A 27,897-nucleotide genomic window follows, 5' to 3' on the forward strand; every position below is an offset into this window, starting at 1 on the left:
CAACCGGCTAGCCGGGCGCGGCGGGCGGCATCCCAGCTGCGGGCGCCGGTCGCCTCCTGGGGGCGGCGGACAGGGAGCGGGTGGGGGCGGTAGGGTTCTGGGGGTCGCGCGAACCCCACTAGCTCTATCCTGAACGTTATCAACCTCGCCAGAGCGCCGTGGGTCTCAATGGGCCGTCAGTTTTTTTTTTCTTTTTTTGATTTAACTTCAAAATTCCGCAAACTATACTAAATGAATGAATTTTTGAGAAAATTTGACACCATTAGATTCGTCACACCTTGAAGTATTTTTAGAATTTTTTTGGGAATTTTTTATTTTTTTGAATTCAAATTTGAATTTTGAATTTGGACCGATTTGATACCGGCCCAAATCAAAACCGGGCCGGACCGATTTAACCGGTTGACCGGTTCCCACCGGTTTCGCAAAGCCGGGTCCCGGCACGGTTGGGGCGTCGCTGGGAAATGAGATAGTGAAATGGTTGCTGCCGCTGTCACCGTCGATTATCATCCACCGCCGTCCAAGCCACGGACACGGTCACACGGACTTTCGGCGCTGCGGCAACCTTTCCTTCTCGCCTCTTTCTTCATGTGGTCCCGTGGTCTCCCCTGTCTGTCCCCGCGCACCACGCACGCCACGGCCACCTTCCGCGCCGCCCAACCAAGTACAGCCTGCACGTTGAACCACGGACGGAGGCACCACCAGCAAGCCGGCGCGCCCGCGCGCGCTCTTCTCCGTCCCCACCTCAGCACGTCGCCCACTCGCCCACCCCCGCGCGGCGCTCCTGCACCCCGCCCGCTCCCCTCCATCGTCTCCCTCTCCGTCTCCGGCCTCTCAACTCAATTCGAACCCCACCACCCATGTCCGCCGCCGCCGAGTCAAGTAAACCCCCCGTCCGGCTGCTCCGGCGGCGACACGCTCGTCGTCGTCACCACCGTCACGCGGGCGCGGCGCTTACTGCTTATCGTTCTCTGTTTGGTTCGCAGGGGAGAGCGGGGAGCGGCGGCGGCGGCGATCGGAGGCGGTCGCGTGGCTGCGGGCGCTGCTGGCGGGCGAGGGGCTGCCGCTGCCCGCGCCGCGCGCGTCGGACGACGACCTCCGGGCCGCGCTCGCTGACGGGGCGATCCTCGCCGCGGCGCTCCGCAGGCTGCTCGGCCCCGCCGCTGCTTCGGCCCCCGACGAGGTAGGTCGCCGATCGCGCCGCTCCATTCGGGTTCGTTCCGCCGTGGGGGTGAGGTGATCGCAGTCGCCGCTGCAGGGCGGAGCCTCGGCGGCGGCGGCGGCTGGGGGGAGCGATGTCGCGAGGTTCCTCGCCGCCGTGGAGCGGATGGGCCTGCCCACCTTCGCCGCCTCAGACCTCGACACGGTACGTGTTCGATCGATTCTCCCTTGGACCATCATATCCAACTGCTTGCATTCAGTATCAAAATTTCCATAGTAAAATGAAAAAAAGTTGGGTTCATCAGTAGTAATTTTTCTAAAAGTAATAAACATTTGGGTTTAGTTATGACTTGCGTGTCCGGCATCATTTTGGAACTCCGGCTGCTGTGCGGTAGCGTTTCAAATCGAAGAAGCTTGGACTCTGCTTTCCCTGTAGGTGCTAGTGACTATTCTTGGGTTTGTTGATTGGCCAGATGACACGTCAATCTCGTCCCTTTCTGTTTAAACCGGTACTGCTTGCTGGATGCGGCATATGCTAGCATCCAATTCAGAAACAGAAAAATTCATTTATCAAACTTATTATTATTATGAGATGTGACTCCACTAGCTAACATGGTGAATGCTATCCAAATGACTTAGACAATATGAAAATGCTATCCAATATTTCATCTGTTTCATTGCGATAATTGTTTGCACGTTCGATAAGTTTTGTTTCAAGTTCACTTCGTAGTAAAATTGATAGTAATCCCATAGTCTATAGCAATTGGTTTTAGGCTGCAGAAATGAATCAAAGATGTAAACAAATCATTTGTTCAACGATGGGCTTACCAATGATTGGTTTACATGTTCCGGGCTGATGCATATTCGATTACTATGGTGATGCTCTGTCAATAATTGTTTGTTCTGCAATATCGCCACCTCTCTGCAATATAAAAAATTATCAACCTGCCCTCATTCCTTCACATTATTGGCTTTCATCTAGGGCCCAATGTCAGCTGTGATTGTCTGTCTTCTTGCACTACGGGATCGGTTTGGCTCTGGCTCCCATGTTGGGGAAGGCTCGCACTGTAGCCTTGAAGAAAACGGTAGAATGCCAAGCATGGAGTTTCCCACTAGGGAGAATGGTCATGGTATACAGAACTCTGGGTTCGGACAAGAGAGCAAACAAGTGAAAGGGAACCTACAAAAGGTCTCCAAAAGTCCAGCTTCGTCAGGTGAGATTTTCCTCTACATGTCAAAGCTTTCAGCACTAGCACTGTGTGGGCTACAGTGCTCTCACTTTAGTTCTGCAATTTTAAAGAAATGTGCACATAATTAATTGCGTGCAGATACTTAGCGCTCGCAATGGGAGCCTTAAGATGTGATGCGGGCTGCTTATCAGTTTAAAATCCTTTAATCTTTATTGTAGAACCATCATCTCCGATGTCACGGCATGAACTATATTCTATTTCAAGGCATGCTGGCCACAATTTTCATGAAATCTTCCATCTGAGACAAGGAGTTCATTCTGATATGCCTACTTATAAAATTTTGGAGATGATGAAATCCACCAACTTGGATGTAAGGGCAATGTTGTATTTTTTTTAAATATACTTGATACAATCATGTCGGTAAAAATCTTATCTTTTATTCTTTGCATCATGGAACCATTTTTTGCAGAACGCTCCAACCCAGTCACTTCTGACTTTTGTGAATGGCATCCTTGACGAGATCATTGAGAATAAGAATGGAGAAATTCCTTATGTAGGCTACTCAAAAGCAATGCAGTTAGTTGTTTCTGTTCATACTTTAAACGTTTGGTACATTTTGTTTTATACTTTTTCTGTCCTCTTGAATGAAAAAATATTATTCTTTGCACAGCATATTGCTTGCTTGTTGAGAAAGGTAATACTGGAGATTGAACGGCGTATTTCTACTCAAGCAGAACACATAAGAAATGTAAGGAGTACTGTTTCGTACATAATTTTAGATTATTTCTGTTGTAACTGTTACATGTATTCAGCAAAATAACATTATGAGATCACGTGAAGAGAAATATAAATCAAGGATAAAAGTACTAGAGGCACTTGCAAGCGGCATAAGTGGACAAACACAAATACACTCAAGTGCGACAATTGGAAAAGCAAATGTACGTTGCAACATAAGTTCTAGTTTATGTTTGAGACCTGACATGAATAACATATCTCTTTCTTATAGTTTCTTAATTTTTTTACAGGTTGCTGCAGATCATGTCCTGAAGGTTTGTTTCTTGTTAAAAAATTGGTTATTTATTCATATTACTATCCTCTACATATCTTTAATTGAGATTTTGCTACTCTTTGCTTTAGAATTTGCATTTTTAAATTCTGTAAAAGGGCTAAGCATTGTTAACAAGATTCAGCTTAAAGGCAGCACAAGATTAAGTTTTCACAAACAAGGTGTGGCTTAACTTAAGCCTCCTTTGCGTGAATGATTGAATTGATTTTAATTCCTCTTCATTATTTAGATGGACAAAAGCAAAGCTAAAGATCAAAGATTAGTTGACGAAATGTCAAGCTTGATGAAGGACAAGGAAGATGTAACTAGATTGACAAAGGATAAGGAAGATATGGCTAGGCTATTGAAAGATAAGGAAGAAATTATAAGACTGATGAAAGAGAAGGAAGAAATGGTTACGCTGATTAAGGAGAAGGAAGATATTGGTACCTTGAAGAAGGGCAAGGTTGATGACAGGGATCAATTAGCAGGTGTTCATGCAGCTAAATCAATCACATATAATGACGACATATTTAGGATGATGAAGGAGAAAGAAGAAAGTACTCTTACAAATATGAAACTAAAACTCGAATTAGAAGCTGTAAAATCATCGTATGAAGAGAGCCAGAGACTGTTAAAATCTACAAAGGAAGACATGCGTAAACTTCTAAAGGACAAGGAGAATAGTGATATTATAATATCAAAACTCAGGCAAGAGCTTGCAGTAGCAGGAAAATCTCATAAGAGACATATTCAAGAACTGGAGGGTAGAGCTTTTCAGGCAAATGAAGAGTTGGAACAGAGAATTAAAGAAGTAGAGCTCATGCTCGAAGATTCTAGAATGAAAGGAAGAGATCTTGAGGAATTGTTAAAATCAAGAATCGAGACTTGGGAGCAGAAGGAAATCATGGTGAACCAATTTGTAGGTCTGCAAATACAGAATGTCCAGGTAGTCTCTTGTTAAACTAGTTGTTTTTGGTGTTTCTTGTAAGACATCATAAATACGTCAGTTAAATTAAAACTTCTCCCCTATCAGGATTTGAGGTTGTCTTCTGTTTCCATTAGGGATGAAATCCAAAACTGCCAGAAAAGATGGTCTGAAGAACTTAGTGGCCTTGGTATGAATGAGTGTGGCTACTGATTTTATTCCACATTGCATACACCTAGTAATTGGCTTTCTATAACTTGCATAACCATACAACTCTGCAGGGCAAAGTCTTAACGTACTGATAAATGATGCTAAAAGTTATCATGCTGCTCTTGAAGAAAATAGAAAATTGTTCAATGAGATTCAGGAGCTAAAAGGTGACTGCACAAACAAAGATAATTTTATTGATATATCCATCTCTTTAACTGTGCTAGATTTTGAGGGTTTTTATTTCTTGACCAGGAAACATAAGAGTCTATTGCAGGATACGACCTTTTCTTCCTGGGGAGGATCAGAAATCTACTACGATTGAATATATTGGTGATGATGGTGATCTTATTATTGCAAATCCCACAAGAAAAGGAAATGAAGGGAGCAAGTCGTTCAAATTCAACAAAGTTCTTGGCCCCACTGCTTCTCAAGGTACATACAAAAATGTGTCATACGATATCCTTTTGCGTTAGATATTGATGGCTTTATTGTATCATGTAAGGATCATATATTTGATGTGCTAACATAGAAAATATGCTTTATTTTTTCCCTTTCAAGATGAGGTATTCAAGGACATTCAACCACTTATCAGATCGGTTCTTGATGGCTATAATGTTTGCATTTTTGCATATGGTCAAACTGGATCAGGAAAAACGTACACAATGGTACGGAACACTGCATATAAAATCTTCAAATGATGAACTTCTTTGAGAGAATGGACATCTTCTCTTCAGCTATAATGTATTCATCATACCATCTTCTTTTTTCAACTATCTCAGACGGGACCTGAAAATGCAACTGAGAAGGAATGGGGTGTTAATTACAGAGCTTTGAATGACCTGTTCCATATTTCACATAATCGTGGGGATACAATCAAGTATGAAATTAGTGTTCAAATGATTGAGATATACAACGAACAAATCCGTGATCTCCTTGGCAGCAGTGGTCCAGAGAAGAAATATCCTTTTTCCGATCTGCATACTTGCTATTATTTGTTATTTGTTAATTTTCTATTCCATTGTGATAAGTATACAGGTGACTGGACCCTAGGCCTGGCTATGAACTAGTTTAGATTCAGTTCAAATGAACATATGTAGAAACTTGAAAATTAGTTGGGCTTCATTTCACCATCCATGATGGAACTATTAGCTATGTATATCCCTTGTAATAACATAATATCCCTTCAAATCATTTGCATGTTTACAAATGAAACTGATGCTAAAGAACATTGTATTTTTCCTTTAACTTGCACACACTAGGGATTTTGAATGCCAGCCAACCCAATGGGCTTGCTGTTCCTGATGCAACATTGCATCCTGTTAACTCAACATTCGATGTTATTCAGTTAATGAGAATGGGACTTGCGAACAGAGCTGTGGGTTCAACAGCATTGAATGAAAGAAGCAGCAGATCTCACAGGTTAATTTCCATGCTCCATAATACAGTTCTGTTTTCCTTAGTTATTTTAAAACATGATTAATTTGATCAATTCTGCAGTGTTGTTACCATACACATTCGAGGTGTAAATTTGAAAAATGGAGCTACTTTGCGTGGTGCACTACATCTCGTTGATCTAGCTGGGAGTGAGAGAGTGGACCGTTCTGCTGTTACAGGAGATAGACTCAAAGAAGCCCAGCATATCAACAAATCTTTGTCCGCTCTTGGGGATGTCATATTTTCTTTATCGCAGAAGAATGCCCATGTACCGTATCGGAACAGCAAACTTACACAAGTCCTGCAAAGTTCTTTGGGTGATTACTCCTGCTGATTGTTCTATACACCATTGTCTTACATTTTACGTTGTTACTTACCTAAAGATTTTCATATGCAGGTGGCCACGCAAAAACCTTGATGTTTGTGCAGATCAACCCAGATGTCTCATCTTATTCAGAGACTCTAAGTACTTTAAAGTTTGCTGAAAGGGTTTCTGGAGTGGAACTAGGTGCCGCTAAGGCGAATAAAGAGAGCAAAGATATCAGAGAGTTTATGGAACAAGTGAGACAACTCTGTTTCCCATTTGCCCATCTCTTCGTTATTCATACCAGGGAATTAGATATGATTACAAATATTTTATTCTCTAATGTACTACTATCTACTATCCTTCATCTGTATACAATGACCGTTTAGCAATAGGATTTATCTCACGATAAGATGCAATTAGGGTTTTTCTTGTTTCAATTGAAAACAGAATTGCAAATACCATTCCTCTCACCAGGATTTTTAGACATCATTTGATTTCTAATATCCCCTCTGTCCTGCAGCTTTCACTGCTTAAGCATAAAATTGCAAAGAAAGATGAGGAAATAAACAGATTACAACTACTCAAGGCACAAACTCCAAGGGCCAGGACAGTAAAACGTGCTGATTCCCCATTGAAACATTCATCCTCCTCCCCGGGCATATCTTCATTAGGAAGCAGAATCCAACACCGAAGAACAGTATCTGGTGGAAAAGCAATGAGAATTGGCAGTAGGGCTGGCTCTGATGCTGATAACTTCTCTGACATTAGTGACAGGCACTCTGAATCTGGTTCTGTGCAGTCTCTTGATGATATCCGACCACCAAGGGGGGTTATGGGACTTCCTAAGATCTCTTTTGGTGAGATGGGTCAGAATTCTGCTGACCCTGAGCTTGCTTGCTTTGGCTATCCTGATTCAGAGGAGAGGTTAAGTGATATATCAGATAGTGGTCTTTCCATGGGTACAGAGACTGATGTTTCAGTAAGCAGTATAGTCGAGTTGACGCTCTTCTCAGATCAGGAAAAAACATCTAGCACCATGAAAGAGCAAAAGAATGCACCAAAAACTCCAAATGATCGCCTGTAAGTGTTCTCCATTTATCCACAGTGAAAATAACGATACTTATGGTTTCTTGATGCAAATTAGTTTCCTTACAACTACCATTTCTTTTCAATCTGCATATAATTAACATTTAGTAGGAGCATTGGGTCGTGAGACTTGCTAGCTCTATTTGTTTGGTTGGCCCTTCATCTTAATTAGTTTATTTATTTATTTATTTATTTATTTATTTATTTATTTATTTATAAGCACCTATTCCTCTCCATGCAGGTCTAAGGTGGCTACACGAGTTCAGAAGACAACAGCACTGAAAACAGCTCAAACCTCATTATGGCCTAAACTTAGAGATCCTCCAGCTCCTAGATCTCCTCCAAGTAAGCTCGAGGTCCAATCATTTTCATTTGATTCATGATCTGAATATCTGCTTCTGCATAAGCACCCTTAAGCCAATGATTGTGGCAAAGTTCATATAACTGACTGCAGATGCTGAAATTTATCCTGTGCCTCGTATTCAAGAAAAAATTATCCTATGCCTGAGCATAATCTGAACATCTAAAATATGAGCTGAAATCTCCATAATTCGGATAAGAACGTGTACAGAAAAAAGAATTAATTAGATATGTGACACTCCAGTGTATTATTCACTTGGATCATTTGTAGCAGAATACTGAAATGTTAAAATAAGTGTATTATTTGTTCAAGTAAAAGGAGGATGTCAAGGTGTTGCTGCTAATTTATATATATGATTCTCCAACAAGTTTCACTTCCGCCTTGCAAAGAGGAACACCAATTTACAATATTATTTTATAAAAGGGAAAACAAGATAAAGCAAGCTAGCTAATAAAGGTACCCTGGGAGTAAGCTAAATCCAGTAATTGCTTGATTAAGTTGTGGTGCTCACTTGACTTCTGCTTCCTAGTTACTCCACTCCATATACCTTAGTACCTCATACAGAGTTACTGTATGTCCAAGTGTGGAAAAGAAGTTAAATCCTTGGGCAATGTGCTAAAGCAGTTTATCACCACTGGCTTTGCTCTATGACTTAGTTTTGGATGAACTGGCTATTGTTGAGCATTTTTTACTAATGTAAATTCAATGGAATATATATCAATTCCGAGTTAGATAAGCCTTACTATGCATTATAAAAATGTATAAAATATTATAAATGTTTTCTGGTGCAGTGTCGGCTGGGAGAACATCATCGACTCAAGCAATACCTGCACCAACAACGTCGAGTACTTCAAAGCGATGGACATAGCTCAAGTTTGATCAAATTGTTCCAGTACTAGTTTAGTATATTTTTTGCAGCATTCAGAAAGTGTTTGTTATTTATGGTGCTCGTCGTTGATGCCGTCTGCTTTTCCTACGTGGGTGAAATTTTACACATCAGTGGATTCATTCAGGAAAAATCTGCTGGATAGTTCCTTTTCTTTTTTGTCATGAAAGACCTAGATTCTCTTTTCTGTGCCATGACTGTAAATTTTTCTTGTACATATATATACGGTTACAAGATAATAAAAGCTTTAAAGATTTGTTGAAAGCAGCAATAAATCTTCGTTGATTGTTGAATAGAAGTTACTCCTTTTTATTTTTTATTTTTTAACAAAAGGAGCCAGCTTGTGATGTTACGAAAAATTAGCACAATAAAATATCAAATTTGATCATTTTTAACACATCTATGTGAGCAGACATAAAAGTTGTATCATCAGATTCACTGTTAAATGCGTTGCCACAAATCCAAACGAAAACAAAGTTGATCCTCTAGTGCTCAATGTTAGATGTATATGCATTTTATGTATTTAGTCACTAGTATAAGGTGCTCTTTGCATATTGTACATGACCTTATCAGCCCTTTGGGTATGGCAATATACCTTGAGTTTGCTCATTTGTAACATGGAATCACAGCCTAGGGTTTCCAATCCTGAAATCCCGCCGGCTCCGGCGAATCACCGGTGAGTCGCTGGTCGCCGATGAGCTCCCACTGCCGTCCGGCGAGCAGCTCCACCTCTTCTTCTCCCCCTCCCCCTCTCTTCCCCGTGCGCCAACAGCCCTGCGCCGCGTGCCGGCGGCCCCGTGCGCCGACGGATCTGTGCCGCGCCCCTACGCCGCGCGCCGGCGGACCCGTGCGCGCGCGCCAGCGGATCTGTGCCGCGCCCCTGCGGCCCCGCGCGCTGAGCTCCTGCGGCCCCGCGCGCCGGCGGCCCCACGCACCAGCGAGTCTGCGGCGTGCCCCTGCGGCCCCGTGCGCGCGCGCCAGCGGATCTGCGCCGCGCCCCTGCGGCCCCGCGCGCTGAGCTCCTGCGGCCCCGCGCGCCGGCGGCCCCACGCACCAGCGAGTCTGCGGCGTGCCCCTGCGGCCCCGTGCGCCGACGGCCCGGCGAAAGCGGATCTGCTCCGTGTGCCGGCGGTGGCCCCGCGCGCCACCTGCTCGCCTCCCTGCCGCGGGCCCGAGCGGCGCCCCTCACGTCAGTCCTCTGCTCCTCCCGGCGCCCCTCCTCTACTGCTCCAGGCGCGTTCGCTCGGAGGACAGAGGCAGCAGTGCTGCCTGTTTTTCTCCCTCCCCCTCTCTGTCTCTCCCATTTGTAAAAAAAACAAACAAACAAGATAGAGCAGAGAGCAGAGATTGTGGGAGCCAGGCCTTGTGCTAACCATGGCTTCTCTTGGCCGGCCGGGTGCCATACCGGTTCCTCGGTGCCCTGTTATCTTCAATGGTAACAATTGGGGCGAGTTTTCCTTCCACATGGAGATCCACATGGGTGGCCAGCAGCTATGGGGCTACCTCACGGGTGAGCGGCCTTGCCCACCCACCCCGGCTGCTCCCACTCTGCCGACTTATGCCCCAGATGCTACCGATGAGGTGAAGAACCCTCTCCTCGACGCGTTCGAGGCTGCGCTGGAGACGTACGAGTCAGATCGCGACAGCCAGGCGGCTTGGTTACGCGAGGAGGCATGTGCCAAGTCTATCCTGTTTGTGAGCATGGAGGTTGACATTTCCATGTCCTTTCGTGGTCTCTCCACTTCCCACCTGATGTGGGCTCACCTCCGGCGCAGTTACGAGATCCGTAACGAGGCGTTGTACCTTGTGGTGGTCGAGGAGGCTCAGTCACTTCGCCAGCACGACTCCACTGTGGAGGAGTTCCACCGTCATATGTCTGTCGTCTGGCATCGTCTGGACATCCTCGGTGCGGAGTTCTGTACTAGTGGCACTTGCCGGTGCTGCGATCGTCACCGGAGTCAGCGAGAGACTCCGCCTTCATGAGTTTCTCTCCCGACTCCGTCCTGAGGTTGAGGTTGTCAGGTCCCAGCTCCTGACCCGTCGACCTCGCCCGCCTCTCGATGAGGCGATGCCGGAGCTACGTGCTGAGGAGTGTCGGCTCCGGGCGGGAGGCATGAGTGGGGCATCGTAGTCCTCTGTTTTGGCTGCCCCTGCTCCCCTTGTGCCTAGTGCCTCTCGCTCATCACCGCCCCCACTACCCTCGACGACGACTACTACACCTGCCTTCGGCGACCTGTGTGGCTATTGTGGCAAGGGTCATCACCATGAGGCTGTTTGTCGCAAGAAACAGCGCGATAAGCAAGCTCGTCGTGGTGGTTCTAGTAGCTCGAGTGCTACTCGCTCTGTTTCTTCCATGGAGCAAGAGCTCCTCACGCTGCTACGTCGCCTCACAGTGGTCCCTCCCTCACCCTCTGGCACTACTGCTCAGGCTTCTGGTCCGCCACCACCACCTCCCTCAGGTATCTCATCCAAGTGGTTTCTTGACTCGGGTGCATCTTTCCACATGACTCCGGATTCCAGCCAGTTGTCCTCTATGTCTCGTGTTGATCCACCTCTTGTTGTTCAGACAGCTGATGGCACATCTCTTCCAGTTGCTGGTCGGGTTGTTCTCTTGACATCTTCTTTTCATGTTCCTAATGTTTCTTATATCCCTCAGCTCACCATGCAATTGATGTCTGCGGGTCAGATCACTGATCATGGATGTCGTATTATTCTTGAGTCTGACTCTTATTGTGTTTAGGATCTCCGCACGGGGCTCTTGGTGAGGACTGGACCTAGATGCCATGACTCTCAGCGTCTATGGGAGCTTGATTGGCTGCATCTTCCTTCAAGTCCTCCCGCTTCTCTGTCATCCAGCTCCACTGCTTCCGTGTCAACTGCCTCCACCGCTCCTACTTTTGCTCAATGGCATCGCCGTCTTGGACGTCTCTCCGGCTCCAGGCTTGCCACTCTTGTTGGTAGTGGTGTTTTAGGACCTGTTTCCGGTGACACTTCTCTTCATTGTATGGGTTGCAAGCTTGGCAAACAGCTGCAACTCCCATATCTCTCTAGTGATTCTGTGTCCCAGCGTCCTTTTGATCTCATTCACTCTGATGTATGGGGGCCGGCTCCCTTTGCTTCGAAAGGGGGCCACCATTACTATGTCATATTTATTGATGATTATTCACGGTTTACCTGGATCTATCTTATGTCCTCTCGTGGCCAATTCTTGTCTATCTGTCAGCAGTTTGCCACCATGATTCGCACTCAGTTTGATTCGCCTATTCGTGCTTTCCGTGCTGATTCTGCTGGCGAGTACATCTCTGAAGCACATCGTTGTTTTCTTGCTACACAGGGCACTCTTCCCAGTTCTCATGCCCTGGTGCTCATGCTCAAAATGGTGTTGCCGAGCGTAAGCATCGTCATATTCTTGAGACCTCTCGTGCTCTCATGCTTTCCTCTGAGCTTCCACCTCACTTCTGGGCTGAGGCTGTCTCTACGGCTATCTTTCTTATTAACAGACAGCCCTCCTCTGTTCGACAGGGTTGCACTCCCTACGAGCATCTCTTTGGTCACCCTCCTCGCTACAGTCACCTCCGATGCTTTGGGTGTGCCTGCTTTGTTCTTCGTCCTCCTCGTGAGCGCACGAAGCTGACTGCTCAGTCAGTTGAGTGTGTTTTACTTGGGTACAGTACGGAGCACAAGGGTTACCGCTGCTACGACCCTGTTGCTTGTTAGATAAGGATCTCTCGGGATGTCACCTTTGATGAATATCGTCCTTTTTATCCTCGTCCTCCCTCTAGCCCCTCTTCCACTGTTGTGGAGTCTATCTCCTTCCTGACTCTTCCTGACGTACCTCTTCCGCTTCCCCATTCCACGTCACCACCTGTCTCCCCACCTTCCGCCTATCCTCCAGCTTCTCTACTTCCACCTACACTTGAGTCTTCCCCACCTTTTGCTCCTCCAGCTTCCTCATTTCCACCTCCCCATGAATCCTCACCACCACCAGTTTCCCCTCTTTCAACTCCACCTGACGCTTCCCCGTCCATCCTTGGACATCCTCCTATGGTGCTGCCGCCTCGGACGATTACTCATGTTTACACTCATCGTCCGAGGTCTCCACCCTCACCAGAGTCCTCTCCCTCGCTTCTTGGCTCTCCTTCCGAGTTGTCGCATCGATATACTCTTCGTGATCGTGGTGCTCTCGCCCTCCAGAGCGCTATGGCTTCACTGTTGCTTCTCTTGTTGAGCCGACCACTTACCGTGAGGCTGCTACCCACCCTGACTGGCAGCACGCCATGTCTAAGGAGATTGCTGCCTTGGAGCGCACCGGTACTTGGGATCTTGCCCCTTGCCGCCTCACGCCACTCCTATTACTTGCAAGTGGGTCTATAAGATCAAGACTCGATCTAATGGCTCTCTTGAGCGCTACAAGGCTCCTTGTAGCGTTCGGCTTTCAGCAGGAGTATGGTCGGGACTACGATGAGACATTTGCTCCTGTTTCTCACATGACCACTGTCCGGACTCTCCTTGCTTGTGCTTCTGTGCGGCAGTGGTCCATCTCCCAGCTAGATGTTAAGAATGCTTTCCATAATGGTGAGTTGCGTTAGAAGGTCTACATGCAGCCACCTCTGGGGTATTCTGTTCTTGATGGCATGGTTTGCCGGTTGCGTCGATCTCTTTACGGCCTCAAGCAGGCCCCTCGGGCCTGGTTTGAGCACTTCTCATCTGTTATCACTGATGCTGGCTTTAACCCCAGTGATCACGATCATGCCCTCTTTGTTCACACTTCGTCTCGTGGCCGCACACTTCTTCTTCTCTATGTTGATGACATGATCATCACCGGTGATGACTCTCAGTTCATTGACTTTGTGAAGATGCGCCTCAGTGATAAGTTCTTGATGTCTGATCTTGGTCCTCTTCATTACTTTCTTGGTCTTGAGGTCTCTTCCACTCCTAAGGGCATCTACCTCTCCCAGGAGAAGTATGTTCAGGATCTTCTCTCCCATGCCGCTCTCACAGATCACCGTACTGTTGATACACCCATGGAGCTGGGTGTTCACTTGCGCGCCACAGATGGTGAACCCCTTGCTGATCCGACTCGCTATCGTCATCTTGTTGGTAGTCTTGTCTATCTTGGGATCACTCGTCCTGACATCTCTCATGCTGTCCATATACTGAGTCAGTTTGTCTCTGCTCCCACCCAGCTCCACTACGCCCACCGTCTTCGTGTTCTTCGATATCTTTGCGGCACCACTTCTCGCCGGTTGTTCTTTTCTCGCTCTAGCCCTCTCCACCTTCAGGCGTACTCTGATGAGACCTGGGCTAGTGACCACTCTGATCGTCGTTCTCTCTCTGCCTATTGTGTCTTCCTTGGATCATCCTTGATTGCTTGGAAAACCAAGAAGCAGACCGCAGTTTTCTGTTCGAGTGCTGAGGTTGAGTTGAGGGCTATGGCGACCGTGACAGCTGAGGTCACCTAGCTTCGATGGCTCCTTGAGGACTTTGGTGTGACAGTTTCCACACCAACTCCTCTATCTTCTAACAGCACTAGTGCGATCAGTATTGCGCGTGATCCAGTCAAGCATGAACTCACCAAGCACATTGGGGTTGATGCTTCCTACATGCAATCGCAGGCGCATGATGTGGTTGTGGCCCTTCGCTATGTCCCTTCGGAGTTTCAGCTAGCAGATTTCTTAACGAAGGCTCAAACAAGGGCGCAACATGATTATTTCCTCTCCAAACTCAGTCTTCTAGACCCACCATGAGTTTGAGGAGGGTGTTAGATGTATATGCATCTTATGTATTTAGTCACTTTGTATAGGGTGCTCTTTGCACATTGTACATGACCTTATCAGCCCTTTGGGCATGGCAATATATCTTGAGTTTGCTCATTTGTAACACTCAACACCTGTAAAAAGTAAATGTATATCAACTTTCTTCAATGTAAAAAATAGCGGGCTAAGATATTTAGCGGAAACTCTTCCAAAAAGATATAAGAATTATAGCGAAAATATAGCGGAAGCTAAATCATTTAGAGGAATGATAAAATAGTCAATAATTACATACAAAATAAAAAGAATCATTGGTCTATCACTCTAAAATAGACTCAACACGTCTTTTGACTGCCCAACTTTGCTGGTGCTGCTTTGTCTATGGTCCACTCTAGTTATATTGATTCTTTATTTCTTTTGATTACATCTTTAGTGGACATTTATTACCACTAAATCCTGTAAAAACCCCTTTAGCGGACATAACAGACAAATATTGTATAGCGTAGCGGTAGATCTCCTAAAAAGCTAATAGTGGGCTATAGCAGAGTATTAGCGGGCTATTTTGTACATTGACCTTCTTTAATAGTAAATGTACTGAAGGGCAGTGAAAAAGACAAGGAGATAATTGTTTTAGCATGTCGTGTATGATGGGAACAACATTCAGGCAGATTTTCACCTTTCATGGAATGTTGATTCCCCTATATAATTTTCCAATAATGTCTCCCATTCAACTATGTAGTTTTATGATTGTTTTTTTTTACCATAGTTCCTCAAATCCTCGTCATGGATGGATGATGCTCGCAGATTGATGGTTATCACATTGTAATAAGTTTGGACTGATATCTTTCTAGAGGCTAAAGCCAAATATTTTCCATTATCTAAAAAGGTACTATAAATCCCTTCCTTCATTCCCTTGACTTTAGAGTAACGAAATACAAAGAACTTTAACCATTTACAAAGCTTAATCATCCTTGCCCTTGAGACTTTGTTTGATAAAAAAGTCCCAGTGAATAAATAGGGCATGGACAAATTCCACAAATAATTACGCTCTTGTAATGTTCCACAGTTAAATGGCTAGAATGCCATATAGGACCTCGCCACATTTGGGGATGCATGGAGTACCAAAACTACTATGGGAGAGAATAATGGATTGTATTCCTCCAAACGCTAGAAGAGTGGGATATATAGATCCTATACATGAGTCTCTAGATGGGCCTCTATACATGGGCTCACATATACACCAACACCCCCCTCGCAGTCTGAACTACCGGCGTAGAGGTGTTCAAGACTGGACAATAAAAAAAGCTAACACCCCCCGCAGTCTGAACTACCGGCGCAGCGGTATTCAAGACTGGACAAGAAGAGAGTACAAATAGAGTACAAAGGGCAAATACCCCCCGCAGCCACAACTAGCCACCGGCTACGTTGAGGCTGGAGCGAAACTCCGAGAAGGTCGAGGAGGGCAGTCCCTTGGTGAAGATGTCAGCAAACTGGGAGGTAGTCGGGACATGGAGTACCCCGAACATCGCCGATGGCGACTCTGTCGCGCACGAAGTGTAGGTCGATCTCCACATGCTTCGTCCGCTGATGCTGGACGGGGTTGGTGGAGAGATACACAGCGCTGACGTTGTCACAGTAGACGAGCGTGCTCTTGACGAGCGGGCTGTGGAGCTCCGCCAAAAGCTGTCGTAGCCAGGACGCCTCTGCCACGCCGTTAGCGACAGCCCGGTACTCTGCCTCAACACTGGAGCGGGAGACAACCGGCTGCCGCTTGGACGACCAGGAGACCAGGTTGCCGCCCAGGAAGATGGCGTAGCCGGAAGTGGAGCGACGAGTGTCCGGGCAGCCAGCCCAGTCAGCGTCAGTGTAGACCACCAGCTCAGCAGATGACGAGCGGTGAAGCACCAGGCCGAGGTCCACAGTGCCATAGACGTAGCGGAGGAGACGCTTCAGCACAACAAGATGTGACTCCTGGGGATCATGCATATGGAGATAGACCTGCTGAACAGCGTAGGCGGCCTGGTGAAGGTGAGGTACTGCAAAGCGCAAGCCAGACTCCGGTAGGCAGTAGGATCAGCCACCGGATCACCCAGATCAGTAGACAGTTTCGCCTGAGTGTCGACAGGAGTGGAGCAGGGCTTGCAATCAGTCATCCCAGCCTGCTCTAGAATATCGAGTGCGTACTGCCGCTGGTGAAGGAGAAGACTAGACGAGCGAGGCTCAACAGTGACGCCCAAGAAGTGGTGGAGCTAACCCAGATCCTTCATAGCAAACTCCTGCTACAGAGAGGAGATGACACTCTGAAGCAACTGCTGACTAGAGGCTGTGAGCACAATGTCATTGACATAGAGCAGCAGATATGTTGTCTCATCCCCACGGCGGTAGATGAAGAGAGACATGTCAGACTTGGCCTCGGTGAACCCCAATGTCAGCAAGAACGTGGCGAACCGAGAGTATCAAGCCCGAGGAGACTGCTTCAGACCATAGAGAGACTTGTTGAGTCGGCAGACCATATCCGGGCGACTCGAGTCCACAAATCCCGCTGGCTGAGAGCAGTAGACAGTCTCTGATAGAGTGCCGTAAAGAAACGCATTCTTCACGTCCAGCTGGTGCGGCCAGCTGGTGCACAGGCCAGGAGCGCGAGAGCGCAAGCGAGAGGACCGTGCCATAGTAGCAGGCTTTACCACTGGGCTGAAGGTCTCATCATAAGTCCACACCAGGTCGCTAAGTGAACTTCCGGAGAACCCAGCGAGCCTTGTAGCGCTCCAGTGTGCCATCAACCTGACGCTTATGCGTCCAGATCCACTTGACAGTCACCACATTGCAACCAGACGGACACTGCACGAGGTCCCACGTTTGGATTGTATTCCTCCAAACCCTAGAAGGGTAGGATATATAGATCCTATACATGGGCCTCTAAATGGACCTCTATACATGGGCTCACATATACACCAACAACTACACCCTATGTACACTGACAATACATAAGTAACCCAAAAATGGAAGGAGAATCTCAAGAGCTTTGTCGCCAGATCTTGCTCCTATCGTTGCTGGAAGTTCAACTTCTTGATGCAGACTGCGTACATGAACGCAAAGAACGCCGCAAAGAGCACAAGGACCGGCGCAACAACTGGCATAAAATTCCTGTGGTATCCAAAATGATGTGTTACGTAATAACTAATTGTCTGCTTGGACTGGCCGGGGACTTCGATGACCTCTTCCAGGTCTCCGTATTGTGTCACTATGAGCCCATACACACTCCATGCCAGTGGGCAAATCCAGTAGTACCAGATCCACCATCTAGGAATTCTCTGAAAGAAGTGGAGGCAAAAAAAATCATTTTTTGTAATCCTACAGAAAAGGATCGCGGGAGTTATTTGATTGAAGAGACAACTAACCAGTTTCAAAAAAAAAAAAGAGAGACAACTAACCGGTCTTGGAATGAAGAAGCCCGAGAAGAGATTGAAGAGTGAATAGAAAGCTGCAGCAAAGATGGCTGCAACCTCATGGTTTGGTGAGATTGAGACAGTCATCATGCCATAGAAGGTGAAGTAGAGGAAGGAGAAGTAGGAAATGAAGAAGAACCAGAAGAACTTGGCAGCTGTCCATTGAAAGCTCATCATAGCATATACGATGAGGGTGTAGTAAGTTGTTTGGACAAACACATAAGGGATCTCCATGACAACCTGTGAAAGCAAAATTTCAGTGTCTCCAGAGAGCAAATTGCATCTCAGTTATTACTGTGCTTTGTAAAAGTTCTAGGATATTTCTTTACCTGAGCAATGGCGTAGGGCATTGCTGAGTACATCCCAGCAGCCCTCTCTCGGTAGAAAACCGTCCTCTCAATTGAAATAATTGGCTGCACAGTTGAGCAATTGTTGATACCAACAAACATCACAGCTGTGTACATTCCTCCAATAACCATCCTGAGAGTGTTTGCATCTCCCCTGCAATAGAATGCACCAAAACTTTCAGATGCCAGTAAGTTAGGAACTAACGATCAAAGATGAAGAGAGTTACAAAATTTACATTTTGGTTCCTATCCTCCAAAAAATGGAGCCAAGCAGTAAGGCAACGAACAGAGTGAAGGAAAATCTAACAAGGTTGTAATCCGGGCTGCGCCAATAGGTCAACCACTGCTTCCAGAGGCAGGCTTTGAACTGTCCTATTATGGATTGAGAGTACTGTGTAGCGAAATAAAGATCTGATGTTCCTGGCTCTGGTTGACTCAGCTGGTTGACCAGTACCTTGTTTTGCCTGGAAACAATACCATCAAATTACGCAAGGAATCAGTTAATGAACTTGAGAATATAGTGTACACTGGCTAGCTGATATTAAAGGCAACAGATTTTGTTTTTAAAAAAAGAAACAAGAAGCATATCTATCACTTACCTGTACAAATCTGATGTTTTGTAGTACTCAGCAAAATCCATCTTTAGTCGCACTTCAGCTGCAATTGAACTGACTTCGAGCATCCAAGTCGCAGGATTGTACTTATCTTTAATCTTAGGCACTCCCGGAATTGCCTAGTTGCATAGTTGAACAGCAGATTAGATATTTCACTCTATTTTTATTTTTCACCCTTGTTTCAAATTTATTGATGCACAAAAATTCAAACGTGAGGTGGAGCTTTATGTACCTCGAAATACTCAACCATTTTCTGGGAGTTGCGACCCAATTGTCCAGAGTAGATCACCTGGCCTCCTCTTTTCAGCAATAGCAACTGCACATAAGAACTCAGGTTAACATTTAAAGGTGGAACAACTTGTAAAAGTTACTCATACCAACCTCATCAAAAGCCTCAAAGATGTCAATGCTTGGCTGATGGATAGTGCAAACCACTGTGCGTCCAGTATCAACTGTGTTTCGCACTGTTCTCATGACAATTGCTGCAGCTCTTGCATCAAGACCTGATGTTGGTTCATCCATGAAGATGATCGATGGGTTAGCGACGAGTTCCACAGCTATTGTTAACCTTTTTCTTTGCTCTGTCGAAAGCCCAGTGATTCCTGGTAGGCCAACTAAAGCATCCTTCAGATTGTCAAGCTCCACTAGTGCCATAACTTCATCAACAAATTGCTGCAACCATTGAGATATGTTACATGTGACTTTTGTAAAATATGACGTTCAATTTACTATAAAAATAGAAGAAATGATATTATTCGCACTGTTTCTTGTCATATCTTTCAAATCTCAAACATCTTGCAGACTTTGCACATACAACAAACAGGTCCTAGTGACAACAAGCAAGACAAACTTCTTACGTTCATTAGGTTTTACTAGCAGACACTTTGTCTTCCAAGCAAAGATATCAAGCAATTGAAGGAATGCGTCAGAGACAGGAAAAAACCCATGACTTACAATCTTGATATCATCAGTGATTTCTTGATCTCCAATCATTTCAGGAAGGCGCAAGAAGGCAGAGTATATCAAAGATTCCCTAACTGTGACCTGAGGAGAATGGATATCATTTTGCTCGCAGTAACCAGAAATCCTTGCAAATGTGGCTTGGTTCTTGGGATAGCCAGCAATTCTGATATCACCTTCAATGTAACCCCCAGTCTTTCTTCCAGCCAAGACATCCATAAGAGTAGTCTTTCCAGCTCCACTGACACCCATAAGCGCTGTCAGCACTCCTGGCCTGAATGACCCCATAACCTCACGCAACAATTGGAGCCTGTTATCCTGCACTCCTTGCTGTTTCATTTCCTGGGCAAACAATGGAATTCTCCATCAATGTTCCATGCTCGAAAGTACAAGCAAATTGAGGATGGTGAGGAACGGGACAGGAAAAACTGCTGAGAATAGTTGAATGTGAACTCACCGCAGGCATGTCGACATAGTAGTTCACATTATCAAAGGACATGGCAAGAGGGTTAAATGGAAGAACCATTCCTCTTCTTGGAGCAGCTTCATTGCTGCCAATGGACATGACTTGTGAAACCCCATTTGATGAACAGTTGCTCAAACGCGCACTCAATCTCATCTCCTTCATTTCCTCTGTAATAATCAAACCTCAGATTAGAAACTGTCACTTATTTTTCAGATTCATTTATGAGCTATGTCTTGTGTCAGTGTTGCTTACTGCTATGACCACCGTCCTTTGATTTTGTGCTTCCATTTCTTACTGTCCCTCTTGCATGCTCATTGCCTTCCGCTTCCTGTGCAGTTTCTTCTGATATAACAGCTTGTGGCTTGCCGAGAGCTGGCAATTAAAGAACAGGTAAATGAGATACAAACAAAAAATAATCATCGGCAAGTTTTATATTAACGATGATCTACAACGAATTAAGATTATAGTTTAGGCACTTACGGTTCAGATACATGAGTGACAGTGTGAAAAGTACATTGAAGAAGATGGTGAAACCCAAGAGCCCTGCTGCTCCAATCCAGTACCAGTTTTTGTCAACAAAGATGTTGGCGCCTTCAAGCATAGATATGCCTAGTCTTTTCGGAACACCATTTTGGTCCTATATGAGCACGGACACCTTATCAACAAAAATATATAGTTGTAAACTAGTGAAAAATCAGTGCAGTCGTGAGCATACCATTACGAACTTGTTCATCCACCGAGGAGCATAGAATTCATTGACTGCTAGAGCATTAAATCCATACATCAAAGGTGAAATCCAATAGCCCCAGATCCACCATTTAGGGATGAAACCTGTACAAAGAACTAGTCAGCAAGGCTAAATATTGATCTACAGAAGCATGTGAGTAAAAAGGGAAAGGCAGGTAATGAACCTTTTGGCAGGAGAAAGCCTCCAAGAACAAAGAAGATAAGAAGAGATAGTGCTCCACCAGTGTGAGAAATGATCATGGATCTGCAAAGTCCGGCGATTGCTCTGAAAAGCCCACCTGCCATCTGCTGGATCAAGAACACGAGCAGCAAGTGCTTGAAAAACCTTCATGCAAATACCATAATTAGCATATGAACTGTGGGTTCCTGAAACAGGAAACAGTGAAAAGAAAAAGGACAACTATTTTATGTACCTGTCGGCTTCTGGAGCAAACCCTATAGTGTAGTATGTGACAAGAACCCAGACTACAGATTCAATTATGGAGAATGGGATTCTGAGAACGACGTTTGGTAGTGTGAAGACCCAAGCAGGGTAAAAGAGGAGGTCTCTGTGCTTGTAGAACACCGGTAACCTTGTTATGGCCAAAGAGAGCTCAGCAAAACCATTGAACATATTGACTATCAGACTAAAGAGCAGCGCTCCAATGTAGACAAAGCCATCATCTACATTCCTTGTGTGCATGTGGGTCCTTAGAAACACCGTTGACGCAACAAGGGCTACAATGACGAGCTTCAAAATTCACACAAACAGATAATAAACATCAGTCAATACCATTGGGACTTTTGAGTAGTGCCACGAGTGAGACTAACAAGTTCGCTTACCTGTATGGTCTTGAAGATGTACACAAATGAATTGCGTTTGATGAGGAGCCACTCCTTGTCAAAGGATGCCTTGAGGAGCTCTGTGGTTGACACTGAGTGCTTTGAGAATACAAGAGCAGCTTGATGGCAACGACTCTTGTCAAATGGTAGTGAGAGGTGGTTCTCTAGCTGGAGCCCGACATGGAACCGTTTAAACCGCTGTGCAAATTCTGGAACGGAAATGTATCTGTAAGGCCTCTGCTTGTTGGCCCAGTACTGCTCCTGATCCTTTCTTGATGTCACCTGAAAAGTAGCCAAAGTTTATTGTGCAATTCATAAACTGGAACTTTCAGAGACATAGCAAGTGATTACTAGACAAGTGCTGAGTGCTACCTCCTGAAGAAAGTCTGCAGTACCCTTGCGCTCGGGGCAACGGAATCCACAGGATTCAAAGAATTCGAGAACATACTCGCGAGGTCCCTGGTAAACAATTTGGCCTTCTGACAGTAGGATGATGTCGTCAAATAGGTCATAGGTCTCAGGGGCAGGCTGAAGGAGGGACATGAGGATGGTGGCCTCGCCCAAGTGCACAATCTGTTGGAGACATTTGACAATTTGGAATGTGGTGGAACTATCCAATCCGGTTGATATCTCGTCCATGAATAGCACCTTGGTCGGGCCAACAATCATCTCTCCTGCATTCCAAAATAAGCAAAGTTTTTTTTTAAAAAAAATGTTCAGCAAAAGTTTATCACTCAACATTAGGGCTCCTCTGTAATCAGTTGCTCATACAGTAATGTTCTGTCAGATTTTGTCCCATTCATTTTTAATCATTTTAGAACTATCAAATTCACTCATGTGACCCAACACTGCAGCAATTTCAGGAAAATATAGGAAAATTCACTCATGTAACCCTACATGCTTGTGAGTTGCAAGTTTCTTTCAGGAAAATACATGATTAAACTCCCACCGGCTTCTTGTTTTCGCATAAATCCAAATTCAATGACGACTCAGGCATCTGCGCCCACCACACTACAAAGATTAAACCAGAAAGAAAGAGACACAAGTACACATTCCTACAAGTTCCACTCCTTTTTGTCAACATCAACGTGTGGTGAGCATGACATAACGCTGAGCAAAGCAGATTACATATATTTACCTGTGGTGACACGCTTCTTCTGACCACCGGAGATCCCCCGCTGCATCTGGTCGCCAACGATGGTGTCGGCGCAGATGTCGAGTCCAAGTATCTGCATGCCATCGCAATCAAGGCGATTACACATATGAAAACACCGATAGAGCGCCATTAGCCGGTGTCAAACTACTCAGTTAACGTCTCGAAAGCAACTGCTGCCCACGAAAACCACCTTTTCAAACCTCACCAACCGTCCACCCTCCCTGACCATGCAAACTGTGCCGATGGCAAAGCTAGAAAATAAAAGTGGAAACCATTGGCTTGGCATTTCGACGAACACGTCATGGGCATGCGCACAGGTGGGCTCTCGCCTGCGCCCCATCGCCTTGATGTGAGGTTGGCAATGTTCTTATGGCGTCGCCTAAGGGACAAAGCGCTCCCCTGTTTTGGCCCGCCTAGGCGTCGCCTTAGCCCGCCTAGACGGCTAGGCGGTGGTGACTCGCCACAACTCGTCTTAACGCCGTAAGAACATTGGAGGTTGGTGCACCAACCCCCTGCATCCACAGCTGCTTGCAGCAAGACCCCACCCGGAATGGAGAATGTGTCCCCCAAGCAGGTGAAGGAGATGGCTTGGCTTGGGTTTAGTGGTCAAAAGATTCAGAAGTGAGCAAGCCAACCCACTGACCCCTGCTTCACTGTCCGGTAGTTATCCTGGTTCAGCATCAGCCTCAACTACTCGATGGTGTGTGTCAAAGTAGTGGACTTGGTGATGGATTCTTCCTGGAAAAATGCTCCCCGTTCCTATCTTCTCGTTCACCTAATCATGGCACCACGATCCACACCTGTTTGCGCGTGGGCCGTATGCGGCCACATCTGACGTCCCTACCGTCTTTTGGGGAAAAAGAGCGGTTTTAAGGTGACATAATGCTGGGGAAAGTGCCATTGCTGGAGTCTTGTGTCAATGGCTTAATGCTACTGTCAATTTTGGAGTGTCGCAGGAAAGTAATTCTTTGTTCTTTTTATCTTCTGGAACATATTGACCCAAAACAAAGTTCCCGTGTCTCCTTTTTGTGATAAAAAGTGCCTTTTTTATCTTTGGGGGAAATATTGGCCAAAAAAAAGTTATCTGATATTGGAGTGCTCAATCAAGAAAGAGGTCCTTGCATTGTCAAAAATAAAACTATTAATTGTTGACTTTTCTGGTCGCTTCAAAAATAAAACTATTCATTGTTGACTTTTATGGTCGCTTTGCTCTTTCAGTAACTTTCGTTGTGCATTTCAGTTAACCTTTTTTACCCCCATGAAAATAGAAGCTCAGAAACGTAAAGCAATGCGAGATAGAAAAAGAAAGAATCAAACCAGAGAATTCTTACCCTGAGAGTGTAATCCGTTTGGAGACTGCTTTGCACTCCTTCCATTGAAGTGGCCTGGTAGCAGTAAAAACATGATAGTAATCAGTTACACGTGCGCAAAAGACAAGCGTAAAGTTTAAAACAAAGCAGGGTTCGCTACTATTTGCGCATGATGTACTTCGAACTTAGATTCTCCGAGCACCATAGAGTACTTTCTATGATGCCCCACTGACAGGGCGGGCCCAGATGATACACTAGCTGTTTAGCTCTAACAATTTTTCATTTCAGTTGAAACAACATGTTTTTCGTCGTTTAGGGAGGAACAGGTTCCGTGGTCTGAAGCAGGCGAAGCCCCACATGTTTGGAATTTGGGAGCATGATTTGAACCCTGCAACTAAATCCTTCAAAAAAACAAAGAACCCTGCAACTAAATTTTGAAGCTTCTTCATGTCGGATTCTTGTTTGATGCTTTTGCTGCCGCGACAAGCTTGCGCATGCTGACAAAAGTAACCTTGTTCTTCCGTGTCCTTACCTTCATGAAGAGGTCGACTTCAGGCTCCGGGCGGATGCCGGCCTCCTTCTCCCTCCTCGTCAGCTCGGTCATAAGATCTGCTCGATCATGGATTGATTATTATTCATGGTTAATTCTTGCCGGGCCATTGTGAGCTACCTGTTCATGATTGAGTGATTGAAAAGGCTGACGCCGAGCAGGCCAGTGAGGGTACCGTATTTGGTGCCGACGCCCTGGCACCTGGCGGAGAAGTCGAGCGTCTCCTTGACCGTCATCTCGCCGACGTGCACGTCGGTCTGGCTGATGTACGCCGCCGTCTTCTGCGGCACGAACTCGTCCAGCGCGAACCCGTTGTAGGTGACCTCGCCGGCGCGCCGGAGCGCCGGGTCCAGCTTGCCGGCGAGGGCGAGCAGCAGCGTGGTCTTCCCCGACGATGGCGGGCCCAGCAGCAGCGTCATCCGGGACGGCCGGACCACGCCGGAGACGTCCCTGAGGATCGTCAGCGTGGCCTGCCGCCCCAGCCGGATGCCGCAGAGCCCCAGGGCGCCCTCGGCGATGTTGCGCGCCGTGTTGAGCAGCGTCGGCAGCGCGCGGCTGCCCACGTGGCACTTGGCCTTCACCGTCAGCTGCTCGAACCGCACCTCCACCGTCGGCAGCTCGATGCCCACCCTGCGGCAGAGATGTTTTTTTTTCTCAAATCGTTTAATTCCCCAGATTAATTGGGCAAAAACTCCTTATTGGTTCATTACAAATTCAGAAGAAAAAATCATCACATAAATCTAGTATATACACTGTAAATTTTAAATGGAAATGGGAATGATTATATTGGTGTTATGTTGTTGCCTTTGTTTGGAGTAAGCTAGCAGCTCTGCACAGTAGAGGTTTGGATGTCAACTTTTGAGCAAACCTTTTGGGACCAGAGGCAGACATACAGAACCAACCTATTGTTTTGGAATCATCATCACATCCAAAGTGCACACTTTATAATTATTTTTTTTCTTGAAAAAAAATAAAAATAGCTTGCTGGTCCTAACTAGGAAACACTCCATCAATGAATCCATGAGAAACCTCGTCATGTCGATTTGGTGGTCTGGTGGATGACCTCATTAATATGGCTCCAGTTCCACTATAGTTTTTCTTTTTCTTTTCTTTTTTTTCTGTTTGAGAAAAGGCCACACTATAGTTGGATTGATGGTTACAGTAGCATGGCTATTTGGGTTTGCTCAACTGCAATGGCCTTGTGACCCAGCAGGTAGCCTCCCAAACCCAAGCAATTGCAAGGGAAATTAAGGGGCAGAAAGGGAGGCTCATCTGCCGTTCTCCTTGTGACCTTGTGACACCCCATCAATCAATGGGTGTCGATTCATGGTGGGTGCTGGTTACCTCAAGAACAATGTCCCAGTCTTCTAGATGCACAGTACGTGATAGAGGAGGAGGAGGAAGGAATATATATATATATATATATATATATATATATATGTGTGTGTGTGTGTGTGTGTGTGTGTGTGTGTGTGTGTGTGTGTGTGTGTGTATTCTGGGAAGCACACATGAGAACAAAAAAAAAAAAAGAAGACTAAAAGCTGTTTCTTTCTGAAAACAGGGTAGAAAGTAGTTTGAACCAAAGATTATTTTCATATGTACTTCTCGATATCTGAAAAAGGTGCATGATATGTGTGTGTTCCTTGATTCTTTTTTCTTTTCTTATTTGAAACGTGCTGTTTTGTGTGTGTACGCTCTTCTAAGGAAGGACAGGCTGAAGAAGGTCCCTCTCCGATTGTACGTTTGACTACCTACTTACTGAAGAAAAGAGAAGGGATAGATAATACTCGTACTTGCGGCCATAGAAAAATTAAAACTTTTTTTTTGTGGTGTGTGTTGGCAGCCTGCACTGGAAGCAAGTGAGCATGCCGTGGCCTGGCTAGCTAGCTAACCCGGAAAGGTGTCTCCCAACTGTGGCGTGCTTTAGCCATGGCATGAAAACAGCTTACTTAGAGCAGGGATGCTGCTTTGGATGTCTGATCAAGTGATCATTCTCTGGCGAACAGCCGAGCAGAAGGAAGGCAAACAGCGGATGAAGGATGGATACGATGCGTACCTGTCGATGCGGTTGCGGAGCTTCTGCAGGAAGCGCTGGTTGTCCTCATCGGCGACGCGGAAGACGCGCTCGATGAACTCCTGGCGGTCCCCGACGCCGAGCTTGCGCACGTCCACCTCCTTGAACTGCGGCTGGCGGGGCTTGCCGCCGGCGCCGGCGCCGGCCTCGGCCTCGGCGACGGAGGAGAGGATGGCGGTGCGCACGCGGCTGTAGGTGGGGAGGCGCTCGATGGCCGCCCAGCGCAGCGCCTCCTCGTCGTCGTCGGCGCCGCGGCTGCCGCGGCGGGAGCGGGAGCGGGAGCCGCCCCGCGGCATGAAGGCCTCGTCGACGCCCCACGCGTCCATGCCCATGCCCCGGCTGATGCTCCGGCTCGCCCGCCGCCCCGACTCCCACACCTTCTCCATCGCGCCCTCCATGGCCGCGCGCCTGTCTCACGGCGGGATGCTGCTGCTGCTGGAGGTGGTGGTGGTGCTGCTGCGTGTGGGAGCAAGCGCAAACGTCAGTGCGGCGGTTAGTGGTGGTGCCGTGGGAGCTCCATGATCGAGCGAGTCGATCTCCGGGAGAGGAGAGAGTGGAGTGGGGGCGGGCGAGGAGGAGGCGACGGGCTCGCCCGCGTTTATATGCGGCTCGCGCGCGCGCGCGTGGGTGGGGGTTGGCTGCTGGCTGGCTGCCAAGTTAAAAACGCTGGCTGGTAAGTTCACCGGGTTTGCTACGAGTTTTTATTTCCGTTTGAAAAACAAAATGATTCATCCTATGGTGGTCGGCCCGGACGGGCTGGACGGTTGGTGGGGGCGGAAGAAACCGGAGGGCGGAAGGGGGATGAGCCGACGAGGACTCGCGGCGGCAGGCGCGGCGCGGTTGACCCCGAGTGGACTGCGGTGGGTGGGTGCAGGGCGTGGCGGCGTCGTGGAGGAAGCCGGCCGGCCGGGCGGCGCTGAGCGGTAGGTGCGCGGCTCGGCAGCAGGTTGGGCGCGCTGTGGTGGGTGGGTGCGGTGCGGGAGGCGGGAGCGCGGGGCAGTCTCAGGGTTTGAAATTTCGGCGAAATTTCGCCGAATTTCGACGAAA

General features: G+C 46.7%; 4 protein-coding genes across 5 annotated transcripts; 3 read left to right on the forward strand and 1 right to left on the reverse strand.

Annotated features, from left to right (window-relative positions):
- The first annotated feature begins 732 nt into the window (after positions 1 to 732).
- Positions 733 to 8,898, forward strand: LOC120670291 (kinesin-like protein KIN-14M). Its single transcript, XM_039950379.1, has 21 exons — positions 733 to 879; positions 984 to 1,180; positions 1,256 to 1,363; positions 2,141 to 2,372; positions 2,567 to 2,718; positions 2,818 to 2,901; positions 3,019 to 3,096; positions 3,161 to 3,286; positions 3,374 to 3,397; positions 3,644 to 4,342; positions 4,430 to 4,511; positions 4,603 to 4,698; positions 4,784 to 4,963; positions 5,090 to 5,196; positions 5,311 to 5,489; positions 5,786 to 5,950; positions 6,029 to 6,282; positions 6,363 to 6,526; positions 6,793 to 7,352; positions 7,600 to 7,703; positions 8,511 to 8,898. Exons 1-21 carry the CDS (start codon positions 858 to 860, stop codon positions 8,585 to 8,587), a joined length of 3,690 nt encoding a protein of 1,229 aa, XP_039806313.1. The 5' UTR covers positions 733 to 857; the 3' UTR covers positions 8,588 to 8,898.
- Positions 8,899 to 10,834: 1,936 nt separating this feature from the next.
- Positions 10,835 to 12,258, forward strand: LOC120670294. The gene is made up of 2 exons (XM_039950382.1): positions 10,835 to 11,064; positions 11,346 to 12,258. Exons 1-2 carry the CDS (start codon positions 10,870 to 10,872, stop codon positions 12,237 to 12,239), a joined length of 1,089 nt encoding a protein of 362 aa, XP_039806316.1. The 5' UTR covers positions 10,835 to 10,869; the 3' UTR covers positions 12,240 to 12,258.
- A 945-nt stretch (positions 12,259 to 13,203) lies between these two features.
- LOC120669326 (uncharacterized mitochondrial protein AtMg00810-like) lies at positions 13,204 to 14,067 on the forward strand. The gene has a single exon (XM_039949097.1). It carries the CDS (start codon positions 13,204 to 13,206, stop codon positions 14,065 to 14,067), a length of 864 nt encoding a protein of 287 aa, XP_039805031.1.
- Positions 14,068 to 17,180: 3,113 nt separating this feature from the next.
- Positions 17,181 to 27,422, reverse strand: LOC120670293 (ABC transporter G family member 42). 2 transcript variants are annotated; one of them, XM_039950380.1, is made up of 21 exons: positions 26,833 to 27,420; positions 24,952 to 25,406; positions 24,759 to 24,835; positions 24,248 to 24,301; positions 22,899 to 22,989; positions 22,133 to 22,434; positions 21,761 to 22,042; positions 21,352 to 21,668; positions 21,103 to 21,263; positions 20,907 to 21,022; positions 20,672 to 20,828; positions 20,444 to 20,563; positions 20,183 to 20,358; positions 19,720 to 20,067; positions 19,147 to 19,437; positions 18,998 to 19,081; positions 18,751 to 18,884; positions 18,388 to 18,615; positions 18,134 to 18,305; positions 17,790 to 18,044; positions 17,181 to 17,669 (listed from the first exon to the last, which is right to left on the reverse strand). In XM_039950380.1, exons 1-21 carry the CDS (start codon positions 27,246 to 27,248, stop codon positions 17,400 to 17,402), a joined length of 4,506 nt encoding a protein of 1,501 aa, XP_039806314.1. In that variant the 5' UTR covers positions 27,249 to 27,420; the 3' UTR covers positions 17,181 to 17,399. The 2 variants fall into 2 exon arrangements, with proteins under 2 accessions (XP_039806314.1, XP_039806315.1); XM_039950381.1 differs by having other exon boundaries at positions 17,204 to 17,709; positions 26,833 to 27,422.
- Positions 27,423 to 27,897: the final 475 nt, after the last annotated feature.

The sequence above is a fragment of the Panicum virgatum genome, chromosome 4N, assembly GCF_016808335.1.
Source record: "Panicum virgatum strain AP13 chromosome 4N, P.virgatum_v5, whole genome shotgun sequence".
NCBI classification, from domain to species: domain Eukaryota; kingdom Viridiplantae; phylum Streptophyta; class Magnoliopsida; order Poales; family Poaceae; genus Panicum; species Panicum virgatum.